Source organism: Leguminivora glycinivorella, chromosome 13 (genome assembly GCF_023078275.1).
Source record: "Leguminivora glycinivorella isolate SPB_JAAS2020 chromosome 13, LegGlyc_1.1, whole genome shotgun sequence".
Classification (NCBI taxonomy): Eukaryota; Metazoa; Arthropoda; class Insecta; order Lepidoptera; family Tortricidae; genus Leguminivora; species Leguminivora glycinivorella.
Window position 1 is genome coordinate 22,823,207 of NC_062983.1, and position 26,838 is coordinate 22,850,044.

The following is a 26,838-nucleotide window of genomic DNA, read 5'->3' on the forward strand; positions in this document are numbered from 1 at the left end:
TCGATGATTGTACCGAAGCATTGTAAGAAAATATGATTTTTGGCAGATACACTGACCAATCCTTTTGATTGTCTTGGACATATTTTGACAAAGATATATTCAGAGTCTTAAAAAGCCTCTCAATTAACCCATTCGCTTTTGGATTAAATGCAGTCGTATGGCGAAGCTTAGCACCATAATCTTCTACTGTTCTTTGCACTATCTTTGATGTAAACACCGAGCCTTGATCTGTAAGAATAGATTTAACTCCGCCTAGATTGCAGAAAATGTATTCAATAAGGAACTGGGATATAACATCAGCTGTTACTCTAGGAACGGCTTTGCATATTGCATATTTACTGAGGTATTCTATTGCTCCAATTACATAACGATGGCCTTCATTGGATTTGCAGAATGGGCCTAATATATCTAATGCCCCTGTTGGCCAAAATTATTCACCTTCACATTCACGAGTGGAGCTTTTGTATGTTTCATATTTTTCTCTTGGCATTTTATGCATGATTTAATATAGTTGTCTATTTTCTACCCCGCGCCTCCACCATGTAAGAGAGTCGGCCTATCAGTGGAGAGCATCCAAACATTTAAACAACGCTTTGAATCAATATTTTTTTATATTTTAGGAGCTAAGTACAACCGTTCACTCTCAATCGCTGCTTCTATATGAATGCCCCATTGAAGTGTCTGTTTTCCTTGACGTTCCTATACTGTTCCAATTTTAAATCAGGGACTGCCAGTCAGCGACCATGACTGCTGTAAAAGGTTTCATTCTGAAAGCGAAACCTCTTACAGTACCTACTCCCACTTTATTTTTAAGCGACTAAGAGCTTGTTTTGGATCGTTTCGAACCACTCATCTGCTTAAGCTACATCTGAGGATTACCTAAGAGTCACACAACTCTTAATGGTCAACTATACATATATGTATGTACCTAATTTAAGTACCCATCTTTGACTTACAAACGAAGAGATATTCGTAGCTTATCACTATTAATTAAATATTTACAACAAAAAATTGCACCCGCTTTAGTGTCTCTACAGATATTTAGGTTCAGAATGCTCACCGCCTTAAAATGATTTGTAACTACGAAAATTACATGTTCTGTGGGAAGAAATACAATAAAAAATACAAGATCGAAATGTAAGTACAATATTTTTAATTTTATTTTGAGCCTTTACACTCTTCCCGGTTTCGAACGACAATAGAAACCTTGGATAGAGGGTGATTATTCTGGACTCTGGACCTAAATATGACCCACACAGTACTTAACTGGCCAGTACTACTCTACCGGTAATACTTATCGTAAAGATAGACATTGTACATTAACTTATTATATCATGAAGTTAACAAGTAGATATTACACTAGATAATACTTTAGATCTGCACTTGTACTCACATATAGGTATTAAGAATGAAACAACTGAAAGAGCATTTTGAAAAATTAATTGAATAAAAGCACGTTGCTCGTCGTTTGTGAAAAGACGCAGAATATAAAGTCATGTTTGACGTCGCGTCGACAGCGTGCATCATTCATGGATTTACTTATGGATTAAAAGCCCAGAGCCGCCAGATCTTCCTCATTTTCTCAAGGATGAAACTTTGGGATAATGTAGGTAGAGTTCGTATCGACTTTTAATGTCTGCATATTACCTATTAGATCGGCCCGTCGGCAATTTTTTTGATATAAGGTTTTATTTTTAAATGCTATCTTTCCTTAAATTCTCAAGGCTAAATTTATATATATATATATTTTAGAAAATACTGTTTGGGATTGATAACCATCCGGATTGTTCCAGTCGTATAGCTTGAAAAATCAATCAAACAATCAATCAATTATTTATTCGTGATAACTACAAAATACACAAGTAAGAAAACAGAAACAGCAAATAAAAGAAATTAAACATATAAGTTACCACGAAATTAGGGTAAGTTTGAGAGACTTTCAAGCGTCTGGCAAAAGTTACAGCCGGCGGAAATGGTCGGGAAATGATGATTATCAAATCCTTACAGTCTTTTCTATTACATATATAAAAGTCAGCCTTGAGAATTTAAGGAAAGTTATTTTTTTTTTAAAACCTTATAGCAAAAAAATTCCTGGCGAGCCGAACTAGGTAATATGCAGACATTAAACGTCGATACGAACTCTACATATCCCAAAATTTCATCCTTGAGAAAATGAGGAAGGTCTGGCGGCTCTGGCTCTTAGTCCATGAAATGATAATTAGAAATTGGTTTACTTAAAGTACGAGGTCTCCCAGAAATTAAATTGTCTAATTTATCTATCTAAAATAATCGCTGTAAGCCCTCGCTGTAAAAAATAAGTTTTAATATGAGTTAAAAACTTGTAAGTCCTTGGTATTTAGAAGCCTGTCTGCTTTGCAATGAATCTCAGAAATTGGATATTATCTGTGTTTTCAATTAATTATATACCAATGTGTATATGAATAATATATGCAACAACATCTTCTGTGACTAATCGAAAAAACCTAATAATGTGAAACGAATTCCACCAAGGCGTATCGTTAGCACCTATAGTACATACATACAAATTCTTTAAATATCATTCGGCGTTGTAACACTTTTTATTTGAATGTAACATTTTAAAACTAAGCATAACACGTATACCCTTCTTAACATAACTATTATAGCACAATAGATAATATGATCACATATTTAATTCGCCTAAAGTATTTAATCCGAGCACCGAGTACAATATTCGTCAGTACCACAAAACACTTCACTTCACTTTGCCGTAAAATGACAACAATCTTGACTGGTTTTGTTTCATCGCGCAAAATGTTCAAAGACAATATTATAGGAGCACCGAACTTGTATTGTAGACGCCATCTGTTCTAGCTCATACCAGTCACCAACAGTACCAACGGTAATCTATCGAACTGCTACAGGATTTCAAGTCGAGCTGCCGACTTTATTTTGTCAGGCTAACTCTTCGAATCCGTTCTGCTGATCGCTGCAGCCAACAGCAACACGCCACTTGTAGCGGCCGGCAGTGTCTTCGTACTGGCCACGTCGTGTTACCGGTTGCAGGTAGCTGGTCAACCATTGTTCTCAGTCAGTCACCGAGCTTATCGGTAACTTTCACCCACTGATTCAGTCGGTCACGGGTCATGGCCGTTGGTGCGGTAGGGATGCCCAGTCAGTCTGGGCGTTCTGTCGGTCACTGGTTGTTTCCAGTGGCGAGGTAAGGGTGTCCAACCAGTCACCATTAGTTCTGTAGGTCACCGGTCGTGGTCGGTGGCGCGGTGCGGGTGCGGGTGCGCGGGCGCGGGCGCGGCGGCGGGTCAGAGCGCGTGCGCGTGGTGCGGCGGCGCGGGCTGCTGGTGCGGGTGCAGCCCGTGCGGCGCGCCGCCGGCGTGCTGCCGGCCCTGCACACCAAATTCAAGTTTATCAACTGTTACACTAACTGAACAGGCTATTTACAGAAAGTTGTCGACTATGCAAACAATCTGAAAAGAGTCCGGGTACGTTAATTGATCCAAGTTAGATGAACGAAGCAGGAAAACGCAAATATACCAACCTGGAGGTAGACATAGTAGTCGTAGGGCTGGTGCAGCGGCCAGCAGCGCTGCGGGGGCACGGGGTAGAGCGGCGGCACGGGGTACAGCGCGCCGCCCAGCTTGTTGCGCAGGATGCGGCTGATGGAGGACACGGAGGGCACGTTGTACTTGTCGCACACGCCGTCCGCCAGCAGCCGGTCGCGGATCTCCCACGCGAAGATGCCCGGGTCCTTCGCTTTCAGCTGCTTTATGTAGGACACCACCTGCAGCGGCAAATATGGGTTTTAGAAACGTTCACATGTGGCGTCTCATCACAGTTCAATTTTATAATTTTTACAAATCCGTCTTCCAAAAGTTTAAATCATGTTATAAAGCATTTAATTTTCACGAAAATCATAATTGATACCTTAGGCGTCGTGACGCGGGGTTTTGAGCCCCCGATGGCACCGGGTAGAATAGATCCCGTCTCGTGGTACCGCGCCAGGATCTTCGATACACAGCCGTGTGATACTCTCAGCTGTCGGCTGATGTCGCAGGGCCTGCAGATAACAAGCTTATAAGAACACCAAATTGTATTAAGTAATTCGTTTTATGAATAGGCCTCAAGCCTGTGCCTCATCTACCAGGGACATTGTGCCTGATGATGGTCTTTCAGACAGTCCTGTTACTATATACCGATGTTTAGTGCAGTGTAACTGGTAGCTGTGCTCACCTGATGCCCAGCTGCGCCAGCTCCACTATTCGTAGCCGCACGGCATTGGGTAGTGGCCGGCCATTCACGAACACTCCTCCCAGCTGGTTCACTTCTCCATACTGCTGCGAGCCCCCGACGCCGCCGCCTAGGGCGCCGCCACTCGGATCTGTGGACAAATGAGAATAATTATCACTTGATTTTTATTTTTATTTTTATTTTATTTTTTTATTAGGGTTCACCAACAGTGGCAACAATAACTTAATATAAAGAAACAAAAATTTTACAGCTTAATTGTGATTGCGCCACCAATTACAGGTGAACACAGCATGCATTAAAAAATCTACTCTATAAACATTTTAATATGAGCTTAGAAATCTATACTAAAACTATAATAAAACTATAATGATTGTGGTATGTAATGGATAGGTATAAAGTAGGTGCAATCTTTTAAAAAGGTCTGAAATCTGCCTAACAAATTCAGATAGAAAAGAATGGCGTTATGCATAAACACTTCATGAACCCCGAATAAAGATAAGGAGGTGGCATCTTCAACTAATAATTTTGACTGATAACATTTTGTTTTACGTTTCTAAACAAAATGCCAGCCTGCGTGCCAATAAAAAAAAAAGCTTTAGTACCTTCAAAGTTGCTTCAAAGATTTAGGATACTTCAATTAAATAAATTTATTTCTGGCCGTGTCCAATGTCCATATCTATATTATAGTTGGTGCATGCATTGGATATTTTGAAATTCCGAATATAGATAAGTACTAACAAAATTATCATTATAAAAAGACTCACACTACGAGTACGACCCAGACAAAAACACTGCTACTTTGTAATTTTGAAGTTTTTGATATGACAACAAAACAAAAACCCAGTTTCGCCGAATGTCTCCAACTGAAAGACACGTGTGTTGCCGTCAGCGGGCGTCGGGTGTCGCGCGACCTTTGATGTGGCGACGGCAGTCCGCGACGCGAATCCGACTCCGGCTGTAAAATGTTAGCTCGTTACGACTCCCAGCCTTTATTCCGAAGGAACTGTAATTGGAACGCAGCCAGCTCCCATGAGCAAAGAGTTGACCCTTACAAGAATGTCATATTAATTCATCGGAATACGAACTGGAGACTTCAAAGCTGGAGCGTTTTTAAAGCGGCCCTGCCGTATCGCGTTGCATCCTCCTAATAAATGTCACATCAGTGTCACGAGAGCCACCCGAGCCGCGCCGCCGCACAACAAACGCGAACGAACGGAACGGGAGCCAGCTGTCAATCTTCGTGAACGGTTGAATGATTGACTTTAAAATGTCAGATGACAGTAAAAGTGCACGGCCGCTGTCAAATTAGAGGAAAACACGTGTAAAGTATTCCGTTTTGATATTTTTAGTGCAATCGGAATCGTTTTGTATCATGTCTTGTATCCTCTATTTAACTGTCAGCGTTTCTCTTACTTGAAAAGCTGTTTTGTGTGATTATTTGCTGTGTGGATTATTTATTGCTCTTAGAAAATATTGAGCTGTTTGCTTGTAGATGATCTTAAGTAGGCCTTACTTTAAAGTTTTGCTGTAAAGCTATTACCTATTCGTATAAGTAACTAGGTACCGGAGTTCTGATTTATGAAGTTTAGCATTCATGAAATCAATATTTTTTTTTTGTTTTCCATTTTATGAAGTTATGTTTAGTCTATAGCATCGGTTTTCATTTTTTTTATCACGCATCTACTGATCAGTTTAAATTCAGTCCCTTTTTATTTATTTATTATGATATCTATTTCAGTTTACAGTTTAAATTTGTATGAGTACTAAGAGTCTAGAGATCATTTGCAGCACGGATCTAATATTTGTTGCAAAATTTTAATAAACAGTCATCGCCCCATAAATTTCTCATCCACAAATCAACCCTTCGGCGGCTGACAGGCCAAAACGACGCCTGCGCAGCCCCGCTCGTCGGGCCCGACGCCCGACAAATAGGCCGACAACTCCGACAACTCCTCTTGTTGCACAACAAGACTTACGGATTTAGATCGAGGTGTCGGCAAATTTAAAGCGGTTTAAGGATTAATGACTGCTGCCTGGGAGCTCATTACATCCTGTAGTTTTATTTCGGTTGCGGGTTTGCAAAAAGAGTGAGTTGTCTTTAGTATCTTGTCAGTTAATGGACTCAAGAAATTTAAGTTTGTAGTTGTATTATTGTATGTAAATATTTTTCATATAATTATCTTATGCCTCGCGGTCGTCAATGAAAGAGAATAGTATGTGGGTTAGATGCTTCTTGACTACTAAAATTATCAACATACGTTGCATACCTAACCAAATATGCTCTGAGGTAATTATAATGAACCGTGCAAATTTTTTCACCTCACGCTTATGCTTTGACCAAGATGTAAAACTTGTGAATTTATTTAAGCATGTTAAACTAGGCTCCACATGATAGGTATCTGATAACTTGTTGAAAGTGCACGACGTGAGTTCTCGTCTTGGCAACATCTTACATTGCATGAAAATTTGTTTATTTAGCTACTGTTGTACTCGTACAGTCAATCAATTCTTTCAGGAAGTTGTTTTGTAAAATACAATTGAAATTTACTACTTAAGTACCTATTTTGGACGGTTCTCATACTGACTATTCTTGTGAAAGCTAGCTATAGGTAGATTAGGTAGAGCTTAAACTCTCATGAAGTGATATAGAAGCGGCCTGCGCCCGCGCACGGTGGCGTGCACGTGGCGCGGATTCAGGGAACATGTCGCCGATTGTTTCAAAGGATTGCCGCTCCTCACTTTTTGGAAACATCCTTCTGATTTATGTGAGAAGCGATATTTGTTTGATCACAAATAATTATTTGTCATTAAATAATTACTTTAAGCAAGACTATGGCCAATTTAATCTTTGGAAATCGGACTGTGTGCGTTTGCGCTTGATGTTCATTCTTCTATTTTTTGCCCTGTGTCGTCAGTAGCATCACAAGTTCTTCATATGATAGGTAACCCACACTTGACTTATGTATTTGAAATCGATATTAAGTAGGTAAGTACAAGTTCTCAGAGATTGGATTATAGAAGTCGGAGAGATCGGAACCATTAAAACGCTTTCGTTTGTATTAAAATTTTCGCAATAAACAAATTTGTTAAATAATTAGTAGGTATATTAAAACGTTGACGAATGCGTGCGTTTTCCGCCGGCGGAGGCTGACAGGTTTGTGGATGGCTCCACAATAAAGCCAACAAGGTGTGAAGCGCGATGTTTACGAGGCGATAGTGTCGCGCCGATCAACATATTAGCGACGGGCTAGGGGCGAGCTGCTACTCAACTGGCGTTATCGATTAAATAATCTGTTCTTTTTTTCAAAATGGCTCCCTGTGAATAGGTATATAAATATTAAAAGACATTCTTAAACAGACTGACTGAGTTCCTCGGTAGATACGCTCAAGAAAGGCTAGAAGGCTACGTTAGCTCAAGACGAATTTGACATAAAACTAATGGGACGATCCAAGACTGTATGTAACAAGTAAAAGGTACCAAAAAATCCTGGTTCCGTTTTACCTGTTACATCAAAGTATCCTTGGTAGAAATGTATCCACCTAGGATAGGAACACCAATTACCTAAGTTAATTACATTCGTGAACACAAATCACTTACACTCACTTATTATAGTCTCCATTATCAAAAAGAATTATTAAGATTACACTCCAAGAGAGTAAGTTATAATTTTATCTCTTGTCGATAACGTCGATACTACCTCTAAACTGTCCCTCACTGGTGATACCAAATCGACTTCTCAATTTAAATGGTTTTCTTTGAGCATCAACTAATTGGTTCCCAAGCGAGACAGCCATATACGAATCCCAGCGAGCGCGACGAGAAAAGCACAATAAGGCGGGGAACATCTTTTTCAGAAATAATTTACTGTTTTCTTTGACGTTGGTTCGCTGACAGTTACTAGTGTTTTCGGCGAATGCATTCATTAATTCAAGCGGCGCTTCAGAAGCGAGATATATTGCTTTTCCCGTATTCGCGGCCGATGTTTTAGGAAGAACAAAGGATGCAATGGATCGTTAAGCGGGCAGTGGTCGGGTTTGTGGCCCGTAAATATGATAATTATTAGTTTCTTTGATTCTAATGATAATGTCGGAACTGTGTTCCGAGCGAGTATTTTGGTGGCGATGGGGGCTTGGGGAACAAAAGCGGTGTATTTCAGGCGTCCTGTGAAGTGTGTCGATGAGATGTATTTATAAGTGTTTATACTATAAATAGATGAATAAGGTGCCGAAACGAAGAGCTTTGGAAATGGCGCATATTTATTCCAAATAAAATGTGCTCCAGTAGTTAAAGTGCAATAAACTGAGGATAAATTCTTCAAATACGAGTGAATAGGTACACGGAAGTTTTGAGAATATTCTTTATGTCCTGCCTGCAATTTTCCCATTGCTATTCGAGGCATAAAACTAAGCTCCGACCGAGATTCTCGGCCGCGTATTAATTGTATGAAGTCTCGGTCCATAAAACTATAAGGCCCACTTGCACCAACCACTTAACTCAGCGTTAGTGAGCTGTCAACTGTTAAATTCCATATAAAATGGAGGGTTAACCCTCGGGTTAACCCTCCATTTTCGTAGGTGCAAGTGGCCCTAATAGGAACATTATTTTTGCTCCAAACTGAGCGTTCGGCTTTGATATTTACCTGTCCACTTTTGAAAAGCCACTACCGGGCGGTAGTCGCAAGAGGTCAATATTAACATTATCAACCAACACATTCACATATCTCTCTTGATTAACCATTATATGTAAGAGCATGTATGACCTTTCCAAACTAGGTTTGACTTTACCAACATAAAAAAAATATTACAAATCGCATCGTAATATAAACATAAGTATTTATTTATCAATAAATAGTGTCAAAGACGGTACTTTGGGCTATTTATTTATAGCGCCCTGCAGCGTTATGAAGAGCATGGTCGTGCAAAATTTAAACATACATAAGTATACGATGAAAATGGTACTACCACCGGACAACGGTATCCGTAGGCTGGCCATCCCAACCAGTCCACTACAAATGTTTTTACGAACAGCTCTCTTGCACTTGCTCCCGTATGTTTGCGGTCCGGTGGCTGTTTGTCGGCGCGGCGGCGGCGGCGGCGGCGCCCTGTCGCCGCGGGCGGGCCCGCAAACACGTATTAGACTCGAGTGGCTTCGAGTGCGCCGCTACTGCCTGTTGTCGTGACCAAGTCTCTGCTGCGATGCCAACGTGACCGATGGACGGTACGTAAAAAATAATTAAATAAACTTACTATCTTGGTAACATGCCTCATTGTAAGCGAACAATGTACAAGTTATATGCTTGTTTGTAGTAAAAAAACAATAATGTCACTGAATAATACGTCATTTAGGAATTGGCATTATTAAAAAGAAAGAGTTTATTGTAGATAGGGATTAATGTAGGTAAACGTATGAAACTATGAAATCAAGAAAGCACGTTTTCAAAAATTGTGAGAGCCAATTGGCCACTAAGGAAGAACTATAATTATAATGGAATAATGTCTTCGTCAACCAAGCCAATAGGAATATAATAAATACGTCGCTGCGGCATTTACTCACGCCACACCCACATAAGTGTGTTAATTAAACTGTCAAATGGATTAAACATGGGAGCCGAGGTTTGTTTACCTCTGGGCGTGAGAGCCCTAGCCGGGATTTGATTGGCGGAGCGCGCCTGTGAGCGACCAAACCAGGCTTGTTCAACATTTTGCTGCGGTAATAAGTACGTGATTTTTTTTTGCTAATATTCTCAGTATTTACTTTCCTTCTTAGGCTAGGTATTTTACAATATGTATATAAAAATAAAATATAAAAACATTTACAAAACAATTTAAAAACATATAAACATATTATAAAAAACCTAACCTAGAGTGCCGCCAGCAGCGGGGCAGGGCCCATTATATAATATTATTATTACCAGAACGCATAAGCATCATTTGAATTTTATTTATGAATTACTATATGTATCGTTTTTTGTACGTCACATTTTCTTACATTATACATACACATACATACAATCACGCCTGTATCCCATAAAGGGGTAGGCAGAACACATGAAACTACTAAAGCTTCAGTGCCACTTTTGGCAAATAAGGGGTTGAAAGAAAACGAAACTGTGACATTGCAGTGACAGGTTGCCAGCCTCTCGCCTACGCCACAATTTAACCCATATTCCATAGTCGCCTCGTTCTTACATTATAAATACATTAAAAAGGTAACTATATTTTTGAATTGGACACTTTAAATGGATACTTGACATTATTAACTGTAATGTCTGTTTTAAAAATCTTATCATTCTTTATATTTAATATTCTGGTTAGGCTGTGGGCGGGTGATGTGCCTGAAGGTTAGGACCACAGTCCTCTGACAGTTGGTGAAAATTACTGTAGGTGTAGGTACATAGGTAATTAAAATTACTGACATGAACCACGGCATGAGTGAGAGTCTGAGAATTTCACAGTCACACCTGAGGATGTCGAAAGACGGGTAAAGAGGACAAGATTTGTCGGAAAGCGCCGACGAAGGTGAATCTAGTTGGCTAGCTCTAGGGAACGCGTTGGATTGAAGAAAATGATAATACTGATATTCAGAATGAACGCGTGGCAGAGAGCCGAAGAGAAGTTACAAATGCGAATATTCCATTCAAAGCTATTACGAATTGGGTAGCCTCCGCCTAAATGGAGGTTTCTCGTAGAAAGTTGTCGGTATTGCTCGTCGTTTTGCCAAGTTTTACGAGCAATTTCTATGACATTTGATGAGTTGATAATGAACGACAGTGTGCAACTCAAACACCAAAAGAAGCGATCGTCAACTGTTGAAAACATTTTTCGTAATATTTTCAAATCTAAAAGAAAATGTGAAAATGGCAATTTGCACGAGAGATTCCTCATGAATATTTCTAGTAAATTACGGAAATTTCGCAACATGTCTATGCCACGATTGCCACGTAGGTAGCTTTTAGCATGCCATTTGCGTGTTGGCGTTGTCATTGACAAAGAGATCTCATGATCCGTTTCTTGTAATTTTATATTTTTAATGAGTATAAATACCGTTTGTCCGAAAATAATATCACAAAATATTATTAAAATAGCAGTAAATCAAATGTACACGCATTTGGTTCCGCGTTATCAGCGGTGTTTGATAGCTAAACATTGGAGCATTTTAATCAGGAGTTTAATAGTAAATGTAATTATTCCATATCGTGCACGTTACATCTGTAATGGCGGCGCGCTGTGATTGGTCGCCGGCCGCTCGTAAACTCGAAATTCTGTGCATTCGGTTGCGAATATTACAGAATATTTGGAAAAGAAACAGAAATCTTATAAGCACAGATTAACTGAATATTGCATCTTTGTACTTTTCGGTTTTAATCGTTGAAAAAGAAAGATACAGAATATCTAGTTCCTAATAAGCGAAGTTAGACGCTATGGCCATTCCGATAAAAAGACAAGTGAACAATGAAAACCCTGTAAGACTGAACGAAAACAAAATCTATATACGAGTACATATGTACGTATTAGCCATATGGCTAACAATTTTGAAAAACTTGATCTTTGACCTAACTACAATAGTTTCCATTGGTTTATTTCAACGGTTTCTTGCTCCAAAGACTTGCCACAATTTTGTCACCAAGTGAGTATTATTTTTGTTTTGAAAGGTCGCGTTAAGTATTAGGGGTTACAATGTACTCGTATCATGATCTATTGGACGAAGTAGGTCGATCGTCGGGCACCGGCGCGGGCGCGACAATTCGTGTCACCTTAAATCACCTTTAATGAGTGTCGGAGGTGGGCTGCCGATGCCGCTCGGCTGCACGGCGCGGCGGCGGCGGCGGCGGCACGCTGCAGGGCACAGCTGACGATCCCACACGTGCCTCGCTAATTGTCCGCTGGCGCGTGCCCCAGGACCCACCTCATTTATTAAGGCAGGGAGCAAAAACATGCAAGGTCTGTAAGTTCACGGTGATAGCCAAAAAGAAAGACAGAATCTACAATTGAATACATACGTTTTTTCATTACATCTAAGTAAAATAAGGGGCCAGCAAGGTATTAAGTATGTACCACTACAACAGTGAGCATGTAGGTACTTGATTACTAAATAAATTGGCAAATACAAAGATGGCTGCACGCATAGCTGGGCACCGTTAATCAAATAGTTAACTTCGTTAATCGCTAATCCGTTACTAAAAAAGTTAACTTCGTTAATCGTTAAAGCGATACATTTCGACAAATTTAACGTAAGTTAAAGTTAATCGTTAATCCGTTAACACGTGAAGAAAAATGAACTTTTCTTTAAATATTTAGTTGCATCAGTATCCACTATAACGTATTATATTTCTGTAAAAGGCCGAAGTACAGTTAGACAATTGAACTCTAGGCTGCACGTGGAAGGCAGTGATCGCCTGAGCTAGTGCCAAGAGCTGTGTCAGGAGAGATGCTGGCGGTGACGGGACTGTTCTGGCACTTTGGGCGGTAGAGGCTAGGGAAGCGAATGTGGTCGTAAATAGGGCTCGAATTTGCTGCCCTATCACTACAACAGTCGCCATGGTAAAGCTTAAGATTCACCAAATCAAAGTTAGTAAAAGCAAATCCACGTGAAGAATACTTTTTTAGGTAATATTTCGGACTTTTAGCAATCGACATCGGTAAAACCTAGGATTTACCGGCAAATCATAGGATTTGCCGTACTTCGGGCTTTTATAGTAGCGTTCAGAACGTGTTTTTCGCAGCGCAGATGGCGCCTGTGCCCTACTAGATTAACGATTAACGGACTCGGAGAAATTTAACGGAAGTTAACGAGTCCGTTAACATTTTTTCAAGTTAACTTAAAAGTTAATCCGTTAATCGAAATGTTAACTTCGTTAATTAACGATTAACGGATTAACGAGTTAATGCCCAGCTATGGCTGCACGGAATCGAAACAACTCACAGAGACAGAAGCAAATGCAACCAGAAGTTTGAAATCAAGAAAATTTTACGGTTATGACAACAAGTTACTTAGTTAATCAGCAAAAACATTTATAATGAAGTTTTTTTAAAACATTACAGTTTTGCAGTATTATCCAATGTCAGCTCTAGGGAAACCGAAAACTGTAAAATAGTATGCTGCAAACTTTACACCTTTATAGAAGTTTATAGTACCTATTAAACTATAAACTATAACCCATTATCGTTTAAATATAGTATCTGCCTACAGCCACAGAAATACATCGATCTGGCAAAGTTCTTTGAAGCAGGCCACAGACAATCGATGGCCAACCATCCATCACGCGGCTCGAAACTTCGCTCGAGCACAATTTGTTAGGCTGTGGCACTTTTACGACCAAACTAAGGGGATTCAATTTGTTCGGTGTATTTTTAGATTTAGATTTCCGCGCAACGGGAATGTCATTCAGAATGCTCACAGCTGCTTAGGCTAGAAGACCAGTTTAAAAGTTCTCGAAGGCTGCTTATACTTGATATAGGTCTTGTTATATTGGTGTAGACTTGCCTTAAACAAACACAGTACACGGTATGTCGAGTAAAGACCTTTTAGAAGCAATGGCTTGAAAGTCAAGCGCCCAATTAAAGGTTACAGCTGGACTTTGGAAAAAGTTTGAGTAATGGTTTGGACTGCAGAATTCTTGTACTTGTACACCCCTTATGACGCAGTGGTGTAAATATTTCAAGATGTTTTGAGAGAGTTGGACGCTTATTTGAGTCAGGAGGGTGAGTTATGCTTTAGTTACATATGATGCCTTGGTTCCTTGCTTACTGAATTTTTCAAATTTTGCACATACCAATTCTTACATAAATTGAAATTACTTATTATAGACATCATGCTACCGAAAACATACTAAAGAACTAATGAACAGTCAACATGAGGCCCTATAAAATGTAATTAGATTGTATTAAAAAAATCTGCTAACATTTCAGCTATTTTCAGACGACATGTACCTATACATACACTGCAACGATAAGATAATAATAAGTTTCGAGAGTCAGGGAGAGGAAAGACGTCCTTGTTTACAAAACTCAAAATGTCAACGATCCGTACTTCAGATTCAGACTCTTCAGAGTCCAACACGCCGAAAATCATCAATTCGAGAACAGAAGTATCTTCCAAAAACACTTTGCACCCGAATTAAAATTGACTACATTTTCCGTTTAAAGCGTGAACACTAGAACCGGTGACAGAGCTTGACAAATTATAAGCGCATTTATTTAACTATAGTATTAAAATACTCGTTTGGAAAAGTCTAGGACTCACTTTTCTCTACTAGATGCTATAAGGCTTTTGAAGATCTTGCCCAACAATCCATTTAAAATAGAAGAGCGGGCACTTGATGCGCGGGAGTTGATTCAGTAGTCGCAGCGAGGGGGAGGGGGTCGTGTTACCGCAGGGGGGGGGGGGCGTGTTTGCCGCCATTACGCTGTTGACTCGGCTAATGCGTGCGTCAACAACGCGACGACAGTAGGACTCCAGGGACACTTTTTTATTTGGGTGTACGTGTTTTTTTTTGGTTCATAATGTTCATATCAATGCCTTCGGCCGCACTACACTAACTGTAAAAAGTTCATCATGCAATCTAGGCTTCTCTGGTGGGTTTGTTGTTTGGCAGTCGTAGGCTGGTAGGGTGTACCTATTACGAGTATACTATAGATTGTAATACACAGTACACAGTACACACCTGATACGGTCGAATACCTACTACAAATTTGAGAGAATGTCGAATATGATCTACTTTGTAGCTTATGAAAGGTTAATCTTATTTCGGAGTTCATTGTCATTATCGTTCAGATAACATGTGACACCAAGAAAACTCACTAACTCTTCAAGCTACTACTAAGAAAATGAGATGTCGATAATAAAGCTGTAGGTAGGTACCTATTCCTTAATTAGTCACAATGTCATTACACGAAGTGATAGTGTTAATCGATCGCTGTGATTTTTTAATTAGGTCCAAACATGCCAAATTGATTACCCACAAACCGTGTTACACCACGAGTACATATGCCATTGCTAAACGTTATTAAAGCGAATCTGAATTACAAACTGTTTGCATTCATTCAGTAATTAGTACCTATCCTGAAATTGTATAGGAAGACAATAGCGTGTCACTTAGCGGTACGATAATCACACAAACTGAGCAAAGAGAGAGGTAGCGGAGCATCTCAGACACAGCCTCAGATTATATAAGAAGACAGACGGACAGACAAACTCCGTGGACAGTTAAGACGTTCTTGTGTGAGGAGAGCGGCCAAACAGCCGTGTTCCGCGTCGGCGCTGCAAACAAGCTACCGAAGAGAAACTGGGCGCAGTACACAGTTTACAATAAGACGAGGCAGTGAGTCATGCGCCTATGAGATGAACGATTGTTCTGTTTACTCTTCAAATTGTGTAAATAAAATCCTCATTTGGTAGGAAGGTAGAGGTTAAAATTTCATAGCTTTAAAACACTTTAAAAAAATCTACTTAATCTAATTTTACTTCTATAGCTACTACCGCTACTAGTAGGTACTATGTACATAGATTACTGCTCACAAAATACATATTTCATTCAAATCCTTGAAGATTAAATTTCTTAGTTTAATCACTTTCTACGGTAAAGAAATCTAATTTAAATAACAATACTTCGTTTACAAGATTCTGGTAAAAGTCGATAATTTGAAGGTTTTAGGTGTAGAAAGCATCTCCGCTCAGCCTACCGATGTGATGCGAGCACTGCGAGAGCCGTGAAGGCGCCGCCGCGTGTTGAATTATGGAATGTTTGTCCACTCGCGAGTAAAAGCATTGCTTCACCAGCCAGGTCGAGTGGCGCAGGCCTAATGGCAGGTGACCGCTCATAGTCAATTAAAGGCCCCGTGGGCTCAGGCTCTTCTCTCTAATTCAGAGATCAAGCATATTTTAAAAATTCGGCGTTGTAGAGTCAGGTAGAGCTATTTTCACCGTTGCATTGGTCTATTATGTGATTAGCTCAACTCACGCTGCATTGATCCACTGGGCTTGAAAATGATCAGGAGGGCGTTTTTTTAATCTCGCATACGGGATTTTGTCACTAAAATACCGGTTGAAAACGGTGACTTGCCTATTGTTTTCAGAGACAATTTTCTGAATTCGTACGCGTGAGACTCAAAAATCGGCCCGCAGTTTTGATTCGAGCATATGTCACAATATCATTTTCACTGATTTTTAGGGTTCCGTACCAAAAAGGTACAACCCTTATGGTGCGACTCTGTCCGACTGTCACATTGTTAAATATCTCGAGAACTACTTATGCTATCGATATGAAATTTGGAATAGTTATAAACATTGTGAACCTCTACAAGTTGAAAGTATTTATTTTTTTAATTAATTAATATAAATGATAGAAAATGGCTTAAATGAAAGGGGGGCAAACTGAAAATTTCAAGTAACTAGGTCAAGTGGGGTATCGTTAGAAAGAGCTCAAATTGTATATATCAAAACTATTTTTTTGGAAAAAAAATATTTTTCGAAGGAAAATGTAAAAAAAATACCGTCCCCCTCCTTATCTCCGAAGTTTACCAACATAAATTTATGAAATTTTCACCAAACATAGCTATTATAATGAATATTACAGGAAAAATAAAATCGTACACGTATCTTGAAACCTTTTTTTTTATTTATAAAAAACCTTTCAGATTTACATTTTCAATTTCAACACCCTTGCGGGTGTTTATTGTACCTGTATTTTTTAACAAAATAACAATGAAATTACCTTCTTTCAAATAGAGGCAAAATGGTTAAAATCGGTTCACGCAATAAACAATTATTCCATAAAAATCATCTTCCATACTAGCTCGCGCTATTGAAGTCGAATAGTCTTGATTTTATTGGGACGTTGTCTAACAATAAAATTGTATATTAAAATATTACTTTGTTATGTGGGAAATTGAGTCTTGAGGGATTTAGTCAAATCTGTAGAGTTCTATGATTTTGATGATTCAACTATTGAAAGTTTGTACAGAACCCTCGATGAGCGAGTCCGACTCGCACTTGACCGGTTTTTTTTAAATGGTAAATCATATCCAAAATTTCACAACCCCATTCTTCCTCTGGGTGTTGTAGTGTTGTAGAAGTCAACTTTGGGATATGAGTTCAGTAGGCTACTTGACCATTTTTCAAAGTATGTCTTATATTATTAATGACTGTCTAATTAAACGAAACAAAAATAGTACCATATTTTTTTACAACTTAAAAACCCGCAAAAAAATAATTTAAAGTTTACTTTTACGTGATCAGGCAAAAACAACATCAGCCATATTAATCTATAGAATATCTATGACATGACGTAAGTCGATTTAGAAAAAATATTTGAAATTGTCACAGCCGAGCAACGACTATGAATCACGACTCCTAGTGAGTATTATATTCTTTGCTATGAATTTTAATACAATAGAGGTTGCTTCTATGGAGATTAGATTAGTACCTCTAATTTCCATAGTTGATTTGAATTATGTGACGTCACTCCATTGGCCAACACCGTTTTCGGGGTCCATAATTTAAAAAAAATATACACACATCTTTAATTAAAAATACGCAGTCATCACGCACTTTTAATGCCCGCAAGCTATAAATATTGATTTCTTAAGTCAAATACTACAGAAAACAATAACTTGATGTGCTTAATTCGATACGAGTCTAGTAGCCTGTTGCGGTGTGGGCCATAGGCTAGCAACCAGCCACTGCAATATCATGATTTCGTTTTATTTTAACTCGTTAATTGCCAAGAGTGAATCTAGAGTAGTTTCATGTCCTTTGCCAACCTCCTTTGGCAATACGGGCAGGCGTGAGTTTTTTTTTAAGTTTTATCCAATTGTTGCAGAAGATTACCTATCTAGCAAAGTGTGCAACTTGTTTAGAAAGCTACTGAATTTTAGTTAAAGTAGGTATGTAAGTAGTTATGCGGTGTCTACTATATCGTGGAACTATTTGTAGTTAAACATTATTTCTTTGAAGGGGTTGGCCCCAAAACAAAGGTAAATCCGATGAACAAACAGAGACAGCTACTTAGTCCCGCCAAACCAACACAAATGTGCATAAAAACACCTCAAACTCAATGCGATTACTACAAATGGCTACAGCCGTGTTTGTCTTCTACTTACGCAGCTACTGGACCTTATGGCGTTAGTAATAAGGGTGTTAGAGCAGGGCGGCGGGTAAATAAAGCTAATTGACAGGAAATTGTAACATTATGCGCTGTTTGAGTAGAGCTTTAGCGATGGCGCCAGCGTGCAGCGGTGCTATGTTGTAGAGTCCGTAAGACCTATCCTGCTCTACAATTGTCATTGTTTTTTATGACTATTAGGATTTAGTATATTTCCAAATATTACATTAAAGTATTTATTTTAAATATAATTTATTCAAGTTTAAGTACTTAATCTAAAGGAATATTTGTTATAATTATGAAGTGTTTCACTCTATTGCTTGTTTGCCAACACAATGTTCACAGGTTGTTACTAGCTTTTGCCCGCGGCTTCGCTCGCGATAGAAAGAGACAAAAAATAGCCTATGTCACTCTCCATCCCTTCAACTATCTCCACTTAAAAAATCACGTCAATTCGTCGCTCCGTTTTGCCGTGAAAGACGGACAAACAAACAGACACACACACTTTCCCATTTATAATATTAGTATATTTATAATATTAGTATGGATAATTCTCCTATTGACAGCTATTCAAACTTTTACTTTAATAAATCACTTTTTTAAAATGGAATGAAGAAAAAGGTACAACAGAATGGTGTTGCGATATAGGTACATGAGACATAATGATTATTATGCAAGTTAAATAATGAAAGAAAACATTCACCGATGATTCAGTAAACATACAAAATAAACGAAGTAGGTATTTTATTGGCCAAGTATGTGCCGCTGAATTCATTCATATCATTTCCTTGATTGCTTATTATATTGAAAGAAACAAAATGTCTGTTTTCCTGTTGGCTACACGGCACAATTTGACCTTTTTACCTACTCAAGTATTTATATTCGATATTGTACTGCACAAAAGAACAACTTAATGTCCAAAAGGCGAACTCAATGCCATGAGGCATTCTGTACCAACTCAACTTTATTTTGGTGGTTTAAATTATTGAAGACCTTTATACCAATAAAGTAGACCAGGTACCTTTACTATGTATGTAATATTGATAATAAACTCTTTATTGTACAAAACTCAAAACACAAATATGACATAGATTCATTACAATTCAATAGTTTATCTATCTATTCACGAAATGCACAAAGTAGCGGTGGTTTTTGAGCGATTTGTTAGGAAGTATCTAATAGTAGGGTTTAATCTAATACACCTATGATATTGGGCTGAACTGGCCCAATGACGCAGCAAACATAACATTTAAATAAAAAATTTGATAACAAAAAATATAATTTAGAATCTAACCACAAATTTTACCGCAACTACAAAAATTACTTAAGGTAACGGGCCCAATCATGGACAGTTTAAGATAAAATTTTGCCTATTATTGATATTTCACTGATACATGTAAAAATTCTACCGCTATTAAACGTGTCAAAACTTGAATGTCTTATCCTTCGTTTACATTTCAAGCGTATTGCAGAATAGATACTCCTATTGGTTTCTTCATAGTTAACAAATTAAAACTAGGTGTTTTTTCTCCAATCATGGACGGCAGTTCTCCAGTAATGGATCCCCCATTATGGACAGTGAAATAAGTTTAAAATTTTACTTTTAAAGCCAACTAATACTCAATGAGTCAATTTTATATACCCCAAATTAAATTTGTTTTAACATAAGGATTGTTTCTTGTGAATTTAGGTTTCGTAAATTGTTCCTTGTCCATCATAGGAGGTACGCAGTTTTCCGGTTCCAGTAATGGACACTCGCAATTCTCGCAAACTAACACTATTTCTTTATATCTTTGGAGCAACAAACTAGTATGTTTTATACCTTATCTCATGGTTAATGCAGTAAGTAAAACTCGTTCAAGTTTACACCGAGTATAATTTTTTTATCATTTTATACATGAACTCAACTCTCTTAGGAACATACTAAGAATTCGTCTTGATATTTTTTTCAGTACACTGATGACTTTTATCTTGGCGCCAAATCCTTTAGAAATAACCAAATTAAATGAAATTTCAAAATTAAACAGCTCTATGACTCTAGTATATATGGTACATTATCGTCAGTTTTTAGAAACTAATTTTAGATACTTATTTTTAAGGATTTGTGTTTTTTTGTCCATAATGGCATCACCGTCCATTATAGGGTATTTTACATTAGCTCATTTTTTTTACCAGGATATTATGCCACTTGTCATCTCTATTTAGGGTTTTCTTTACATTAAACATTCCACATACCTAAAGGCCTCGAAAAATAACTACTTTTTGCTTACATAATATTACTAATAATTTGCGTAGGTAACAAAAACGATAACAAAAATTCCAAACACAATAAATAAAATATCAAAAAAAGTTGTGAATCGACCGTCGTTCGCGCATAATTCTCATTCATTAATAAAGTTCTTGATATTTTTGCTAGCTTATTATTCCCCGTCTACGGCTGATATCGCGGCTGCGTATGTTTATGTTTTCTTAAATTTGTTGTCGATGATGATAATGGAATATTGTTATTATGAACATTCACTCCAGAAACTAAGCCTGTAGCCTTTACAAGAAGTTTAATATATTTAGACAGGTTAAAATCAAGAAAACGAATAGGTTGGTGTTGTTGATTGTTTTTGTTGTTGTTGTAGTCCTAAGGCACCCCTGCCCCTCTAGCATAACTTGCCTTGTCGCGCGCGAGTCCATACTTGAAGTCGCGCTTGATGTATGGACTCGCGCGCGACAAGGCAAGTTGTGCTAAAGGGCCTGCACAGGTGCAAATGGTCTTCACAAGTTCGCGCCACGCCTTCTGTCTAGGTATGTATTTAATAGGTAAATAAAACGTAATTAGGCCTTGTTCCTACGTATTGATGGCGCTTTATATGTATCGTGGCGCGGTATTTTCATTTTCAACGTGCTAAATAAAAGTAAATCGTCCGATCCAATAAAAGTTTCAATTTTTCCAAGCCGTGCTTTGTCCCAAGCACTTCTCAGTTTTCGAGCAAAGCCTCTCAAAAAAAGTAGATAGGTAGATAGATAGATAGATAAAAACTATTGCATAAAAATATCATGACAAAAAAAAATAAGAACTAGAATTTTACTTACATAACTTAATTACAAGCTACTATTTGACAATTTAGATTTTTTTTATCACGTCAAAATTTTCAGTCTGTTCCAGAATTGGGTGTAAATAAAGTAAATATAAATAGAGATGTGAGCATTAATAGTAGAAGTTGGCTCGTGCTGACGCGACCCGCGATAACCGCGGCGATTATCGCCGACCCGCGATACTGTATCGCTGCGCGGGCGCCGCGCGCCGGCGGCGGTGCCCGCTGCCGTGCCGGTGCCGTGCCGACCGACTCATTCCAAATAAGGTATTAACTATTAATGAACGTTTAATATAATAAGTAGGTAGATATGTTAAGAAAAAGTCTTACATACATACAAATGCAAGTCACATGAAACTGCTCAATTAAGTTTCACTGCCACTCTTGGCAATTACGGGAAAAAAAATCGTTAAATCTTTTCATTTTGTTTTACGAAATTTAACAGACGTTTGTAAGAGCTATTAATGAATGTGTTCATTCTTTCTGTAGATACATATCTATGAACTTTAAGAGTTTTCATAAATAAAGGCGGAATGTTTCGTTGTTTATTAAATTGTTGATCTTAAGACGATACAGGACAGGAGGGGTCAATTTTCCATACAAACGCTCTCGACTATTTCCTCCCTGGTTTTTGAAGATAGGGCAATGATTTTTTCAACACAGATTATTATTATTTTATGTGTCTTCTTCTAAATCGTAACTTCGTATTTTATGTATATTCTTATTTTCAAGGACGCTAGAGCTCATCAAAAATTTCCAAAAACGGCGTTATTGATTATGGCGTAAAAAAAGGTGTCGTATTCAAAATTGGTGACAATTAGCCAAAAAAATTAAACGGTCCGACACAGATCATTTCATTGTTATTCAGATTCTCAAATTTTGTTACAACTGATTAAGTTTTAAAGGAGAAAACAGTTGAGAGCGGAACCTCGATTTTAAAGATTTTTTCGCAATATATTTTAACTGAGTTGTTCTTAATGGACAATTTTTTCTCGATAAATCTAGTTAATAATACTAGTATATTATACTATACTACTACTATTACTAGAATTCCCAAATTGAAAGGGGGGCAGGAGCCCATCAATCATCAATCAGGAATGGGAAGGATCCCATTTTAGCATTTTCGGTCCTGTAGCGTCTTAAATTAATTTGCCTACATGCCTAAGTACATAAACAAATCATATAGTCTAAATGATTTTAAACTGGCAAGTAGTCAATGAAGATAATTAAATATAGGTTGATAACTCATTCCAAAATTAAGTTTTAAATAGTATCTATGTAAATATCGTTGGTAAATTATAAGTTAATATTTAACATGTGGCCATACACATGAAATAAAAAATGAAAATACGTGAAAGTGAATCATGTTAATTATGATAAAAGTCTAATTACACCAGCTACAATAAAATACTATCGTATGAACTAGTTTGGTGGCGCCCGTTTTATAGGTTTTGAGTAACATTAACCCGATACAGTTATACGAGTATATTAGGAACTGCGCGCACTAAGGAAAAGCAAACGCCTAATTTATCACGTAACTGTAGGTACTCGTAATCGTTTTATTTTTTGAATTGTTATAATATCAACAAAAGAATGTTGGCCCAGTGACATTCTTGTGCGAAAAACTTCCAAGTATATAGAAAATATTTGGTCTTTTTTATCCTAATTACTTAGTAGTTAGTACCTATATTGCAGTACACCAACTCATTTGTTTATATGACTGTTTGTGTTCTAAATAAATAAAAATTAATAAAATATTTTAATTTTAATTATATAACCTACGAAATATGTTATATTTACCACAGAATACATTAATAAACTTTACTCTCCGGATGCAATGATTATTAGGTACCTGTATAAAAATATAATAACAATTTTAATATGTAGGAACACTTGCCATGAAAATATCTTAAAACAGCTAACAATAACCTTACGAGGTTTTTTTGATAAGAAAACACTACGAAAATAGATTCAAAGTGCAAATAAATAAAATCAGAAGATATGATATCTGTGGAAGATGACGATGAAGAATATCTACGGCAGGCTATTAAGTGGGGTAAAGGAGATAATGGGGTTATCTGTCTTTGTCATTGCTTACATGTGATGCTACTTAATCCTTACGTAATTTGCATGCGTACCATTCAGCACATGCAAATATTTATGTGCCTAATAATACTGCAATGTTCCTTAGAGTAATAGCTCCTACGAAGTCTTATGGATACAAATTGTGGTTTAAAATAATATGATGGTCATACAAATTGTCAAGCCAAAAGTACAAAACAGAGAACTGGCGAAACCTCGGCCGCTTTTCAGCAGCACCCATTTGAAGCCATCCATCTTTGACTCCTACTTAACTCAAAATATAACGTTTAAACGTACTCACCTATATTATTTCATTCATTTAGATATTTTATGGCCTTTGAGTATAACTAATAGAACCCCTTCATGAATATATCTCAATCGAATATTGAGATACAGGCATCTATTATAGGTTCATACTAAGTGCCTAACTAATGTTGTTTTCAGGTACACCTATTATGTAAAGTGAGGTCAAAACGGTGCGTGCGAGCTGCAGCGATATCGCGGGGTATCGCGGGTTATCGCGCGTGCGTCACTACTACGCTTGTTTGCGTACAGCTGAGCCAGCACCACGGACCAAGAGATTCCGTGTTGTGCGAGAAATACTGCCCGCTTGCTCCATTTGCATGACACACTTGAGAAAACAATACGGTCCAATGAGGGCTTTTCTAGAACTTCCCCTGATACATCATTTACCGAGGGCCGAGGAGAACTCCGAGTAGGTAAGTATATCGATCGCGATTCAGTAAAGTTCAGAGGTTTTCTGAAATGTTTGGTAATGGTCACTTTGTCATTTAAATTTCTATTAACCTGATTTGAAATTTCCGTCAAAATATTATTGATCTAGTCTAGACACGCGGCAGCGTGTCAAGCCAAGTTCATAGGTATGACAGGAACGGCATCGGCAAACTCAAAGAAACTCCTTAAGTCTTAAACGCATAGATTATAGTCGTTAAACTTTCATAAATCCTGATGATTCATGAGACATAATTATGTGCTTATTGAAAAACACGGTCACAAAATCGTATTGTTATAGCGATTTTACTTACTAGCTACTAGGCTTGTGCCGTTTCGTTCGTTGATCGGAGCGCTCCGATCTCGTTCAATCGCTCCCATGAACTAGTTCGCTCTTTTAGGTCTTTTGCTCATTTAGTTCAGCCAGACCAGCGATCACTGCGGTCGGAAAGATCAGAACGAATGGGACCGAATAGTGTCAAAACAAAATTATACGAATAGTCCACAGATAGTAACATTCCGGGCCGAAAGGTTGTAAGTAACCGAAGTTTACTGTTGCTCTGCTAAGTAGCTCTCGCTCTCGGTCGGCGCAGTCACACATTCGTTCTCGATCCAAACCGCTCGCGCTCGCCGATCCTATACTGAACTAAATGAGCAAAGACCGATTCTCAGACCACGGAAAGATTCAGTTCATTTCGGTCATTGATGGGATTTTATTCTTAACAGTTCATAGTTCGTGAACGACACAAGCCTACTAGCTACTTATTATAAACTGAAATAGCCTACCTACTTATTGTAGATGGTGCATGCCAACCGCCTCCATTACCTATTTTAGTTTTTCCAAAAAACTTTTAGATGGAAGGTATTAGCTGAGTTATAAAGGAAGCCTAATAGTGTCCGATAATACCAACGTAACTTACTACGTTAAGTAGTAACTTATTATTAATCTGTGCCAAGCCAATACCCACTATACCCAGTGTGATAACGGTCTAAGAATTACCACCCCCTTTTCTCCCGTGGACAGATGTCATAGAAGTCGACTGTAGGATTTCCGTTGGCTCGTTGGGTCGATGACATCCGGAAAATAGCGGGTCACAACTGGATAAGACCAGCCCAGGACAGGGAAAAGTGGCTTACTAGAAGAGAGGCCTATGCTCAGCAGTGGGCGATAAAGGGCTGATATGATGATGATCCTACAGGATTTGGGTCCAATTACGGTGTGCTAGCTGGTGGGCTAGCAACCTGTCACTGCAAAATCACAATGTCGGTCTCTTTCAATCCGCCAAGAGCCTGCTAAGAAGAGTAAGAAGGGCAATGAAGCTTAAGCTGTCTGTTTGTTTGTTTGTGTACGTATGTCTGTGGCATCGTAGCTCCCGAACGGATGAACCGATTTAGATTTAGTTTTTTTTTGTTTGAAAGCTGAATTAGGAGTGTTCTTAGCTAATGTTCCATGAAAATCGGTCCACTATATCGGGGGTTTTCTCAAAATTTATTGACTTTACAAAGAGGTTATTGACTTTGATTTCATACTTACTCGTATACTTAAGTTTTAGTGTAGGTTTAGTAGGTATGTTTGAAGATATTTTCTTCATTATTTTTGTACTTACATAAGTAGAAAAAACGCAATATTGTTTTGACTTCAACTTGTTTAATTAAATAGTTAGCATTAACACAAACCTAATATACTAATCTATCATTAAGCATTAAAGTCTATAGGTACTTTTGACATTAGAAAACTTCAGTAAAAATAAAATCGTGACTTCTATTATATTACGCCGGTTAAAATAAGCTCCACGCCAGTTGACATGTGCAATTTATAGTTAGAACTCGCAATGTAAAAGTTGCAGAACAAGACGTAAATTACTGTAATTTTTCATTACATTCAGACCATCAACAGTTGAAGATAGCTTCATCTAATGTTTGAGTTACACCCTGGCGTTGATTATCAACTCATCAAATGCCACAGATATTGATCCTAAAGCTTGACAATGAAAACACAATGATGAGAACTTTCCACGAGAATTACCATGAACATTCGAGATTTTGAAAACTTATTTTTGGGGCATTTCAAGTCAGAATCAGATAGGTACGTGACCGCAACTCTAATGAAACGAGTGAACTAATTAACATGGAAGGAAACTCATTGTGATTATTACCTATGTAGTTAATAATTGGTTTATATTACTGGGAACAAATAACGTCGCTTGGCATCCAGAGAAATAACAGTTTAAAAAGTCTCATCTAAACACTTAAGAGGCCGGTTCTGCTGCGGTAAAGTAGTTTAGTTAATCTTAGAACTGGCAATAGGATTGGAAAGGTACATTTTAGATACTTTCGTATACTAATGTAGACATCTAGAGCCGATGTTAAATGACATTTTAGCCATATTATGTTGGTGTTAGGCAGTAAGATGTTGGCGGGAATTACCTAGTGTGTGGTCGAGGTTGTCTCGGGCGAAAGAGGTCCCCGAGTCCATGGCGTAGGAGGCGGCGGCGGCTGCGGCGTGCAGCGCGCCGTACTCCTTGCCGTCCATGCCGCCGAGCATGATCACTCACTGCACTCAGCACACGCGGGCGTCCGCCGGGCGGCGC

General features: G+C 38.2%; 1 protein-coding gene across 2 annotated transcripts; it reads right to left on the bottom strand.

Annotated features, from left to right (window-relative positions):
- Positions 1 to 794: 794 nt before the first annotated feature.
- On the bottom strand, positions 795 to 26,838 carry LOC125232855 (paired box protein Pax-1). Of its 2 annotated transcripts, none has more exons than XM_048138654.1 (5): positions 26,675 to 26,838; positions 4,228 to 4,375; positions 3,922 to 4,054; positions 3,536 to 3,778; positions 795 to 3,383 (listed from the first exon to the last, which is right to left on the bottom strand). In XM_048138654.1, the coding sequence occupies exons 1-5, from the start codon at positions 26,790 to 26,792 to the stop codon at positions 3,300 to 3,302; spliced, it is 726 nt and encodes a 241-aa protein (XP_047994611.1). In that variant the 5' UTR covers positions 26,793 to 26,838; the 3' UTR covers positions 795 to 3,299. The 2 variants fall into 2 exon arrangements, with proteins under 2 accessions (XP_047994611.1, XP_047994610.1); XM_048138653.1 differs by lacking the exon at positions 26,675 to 26,838 and adding an exon at positions 4,617 to 4,731 and having other exon boundaries at positions 4,228 to 4,407.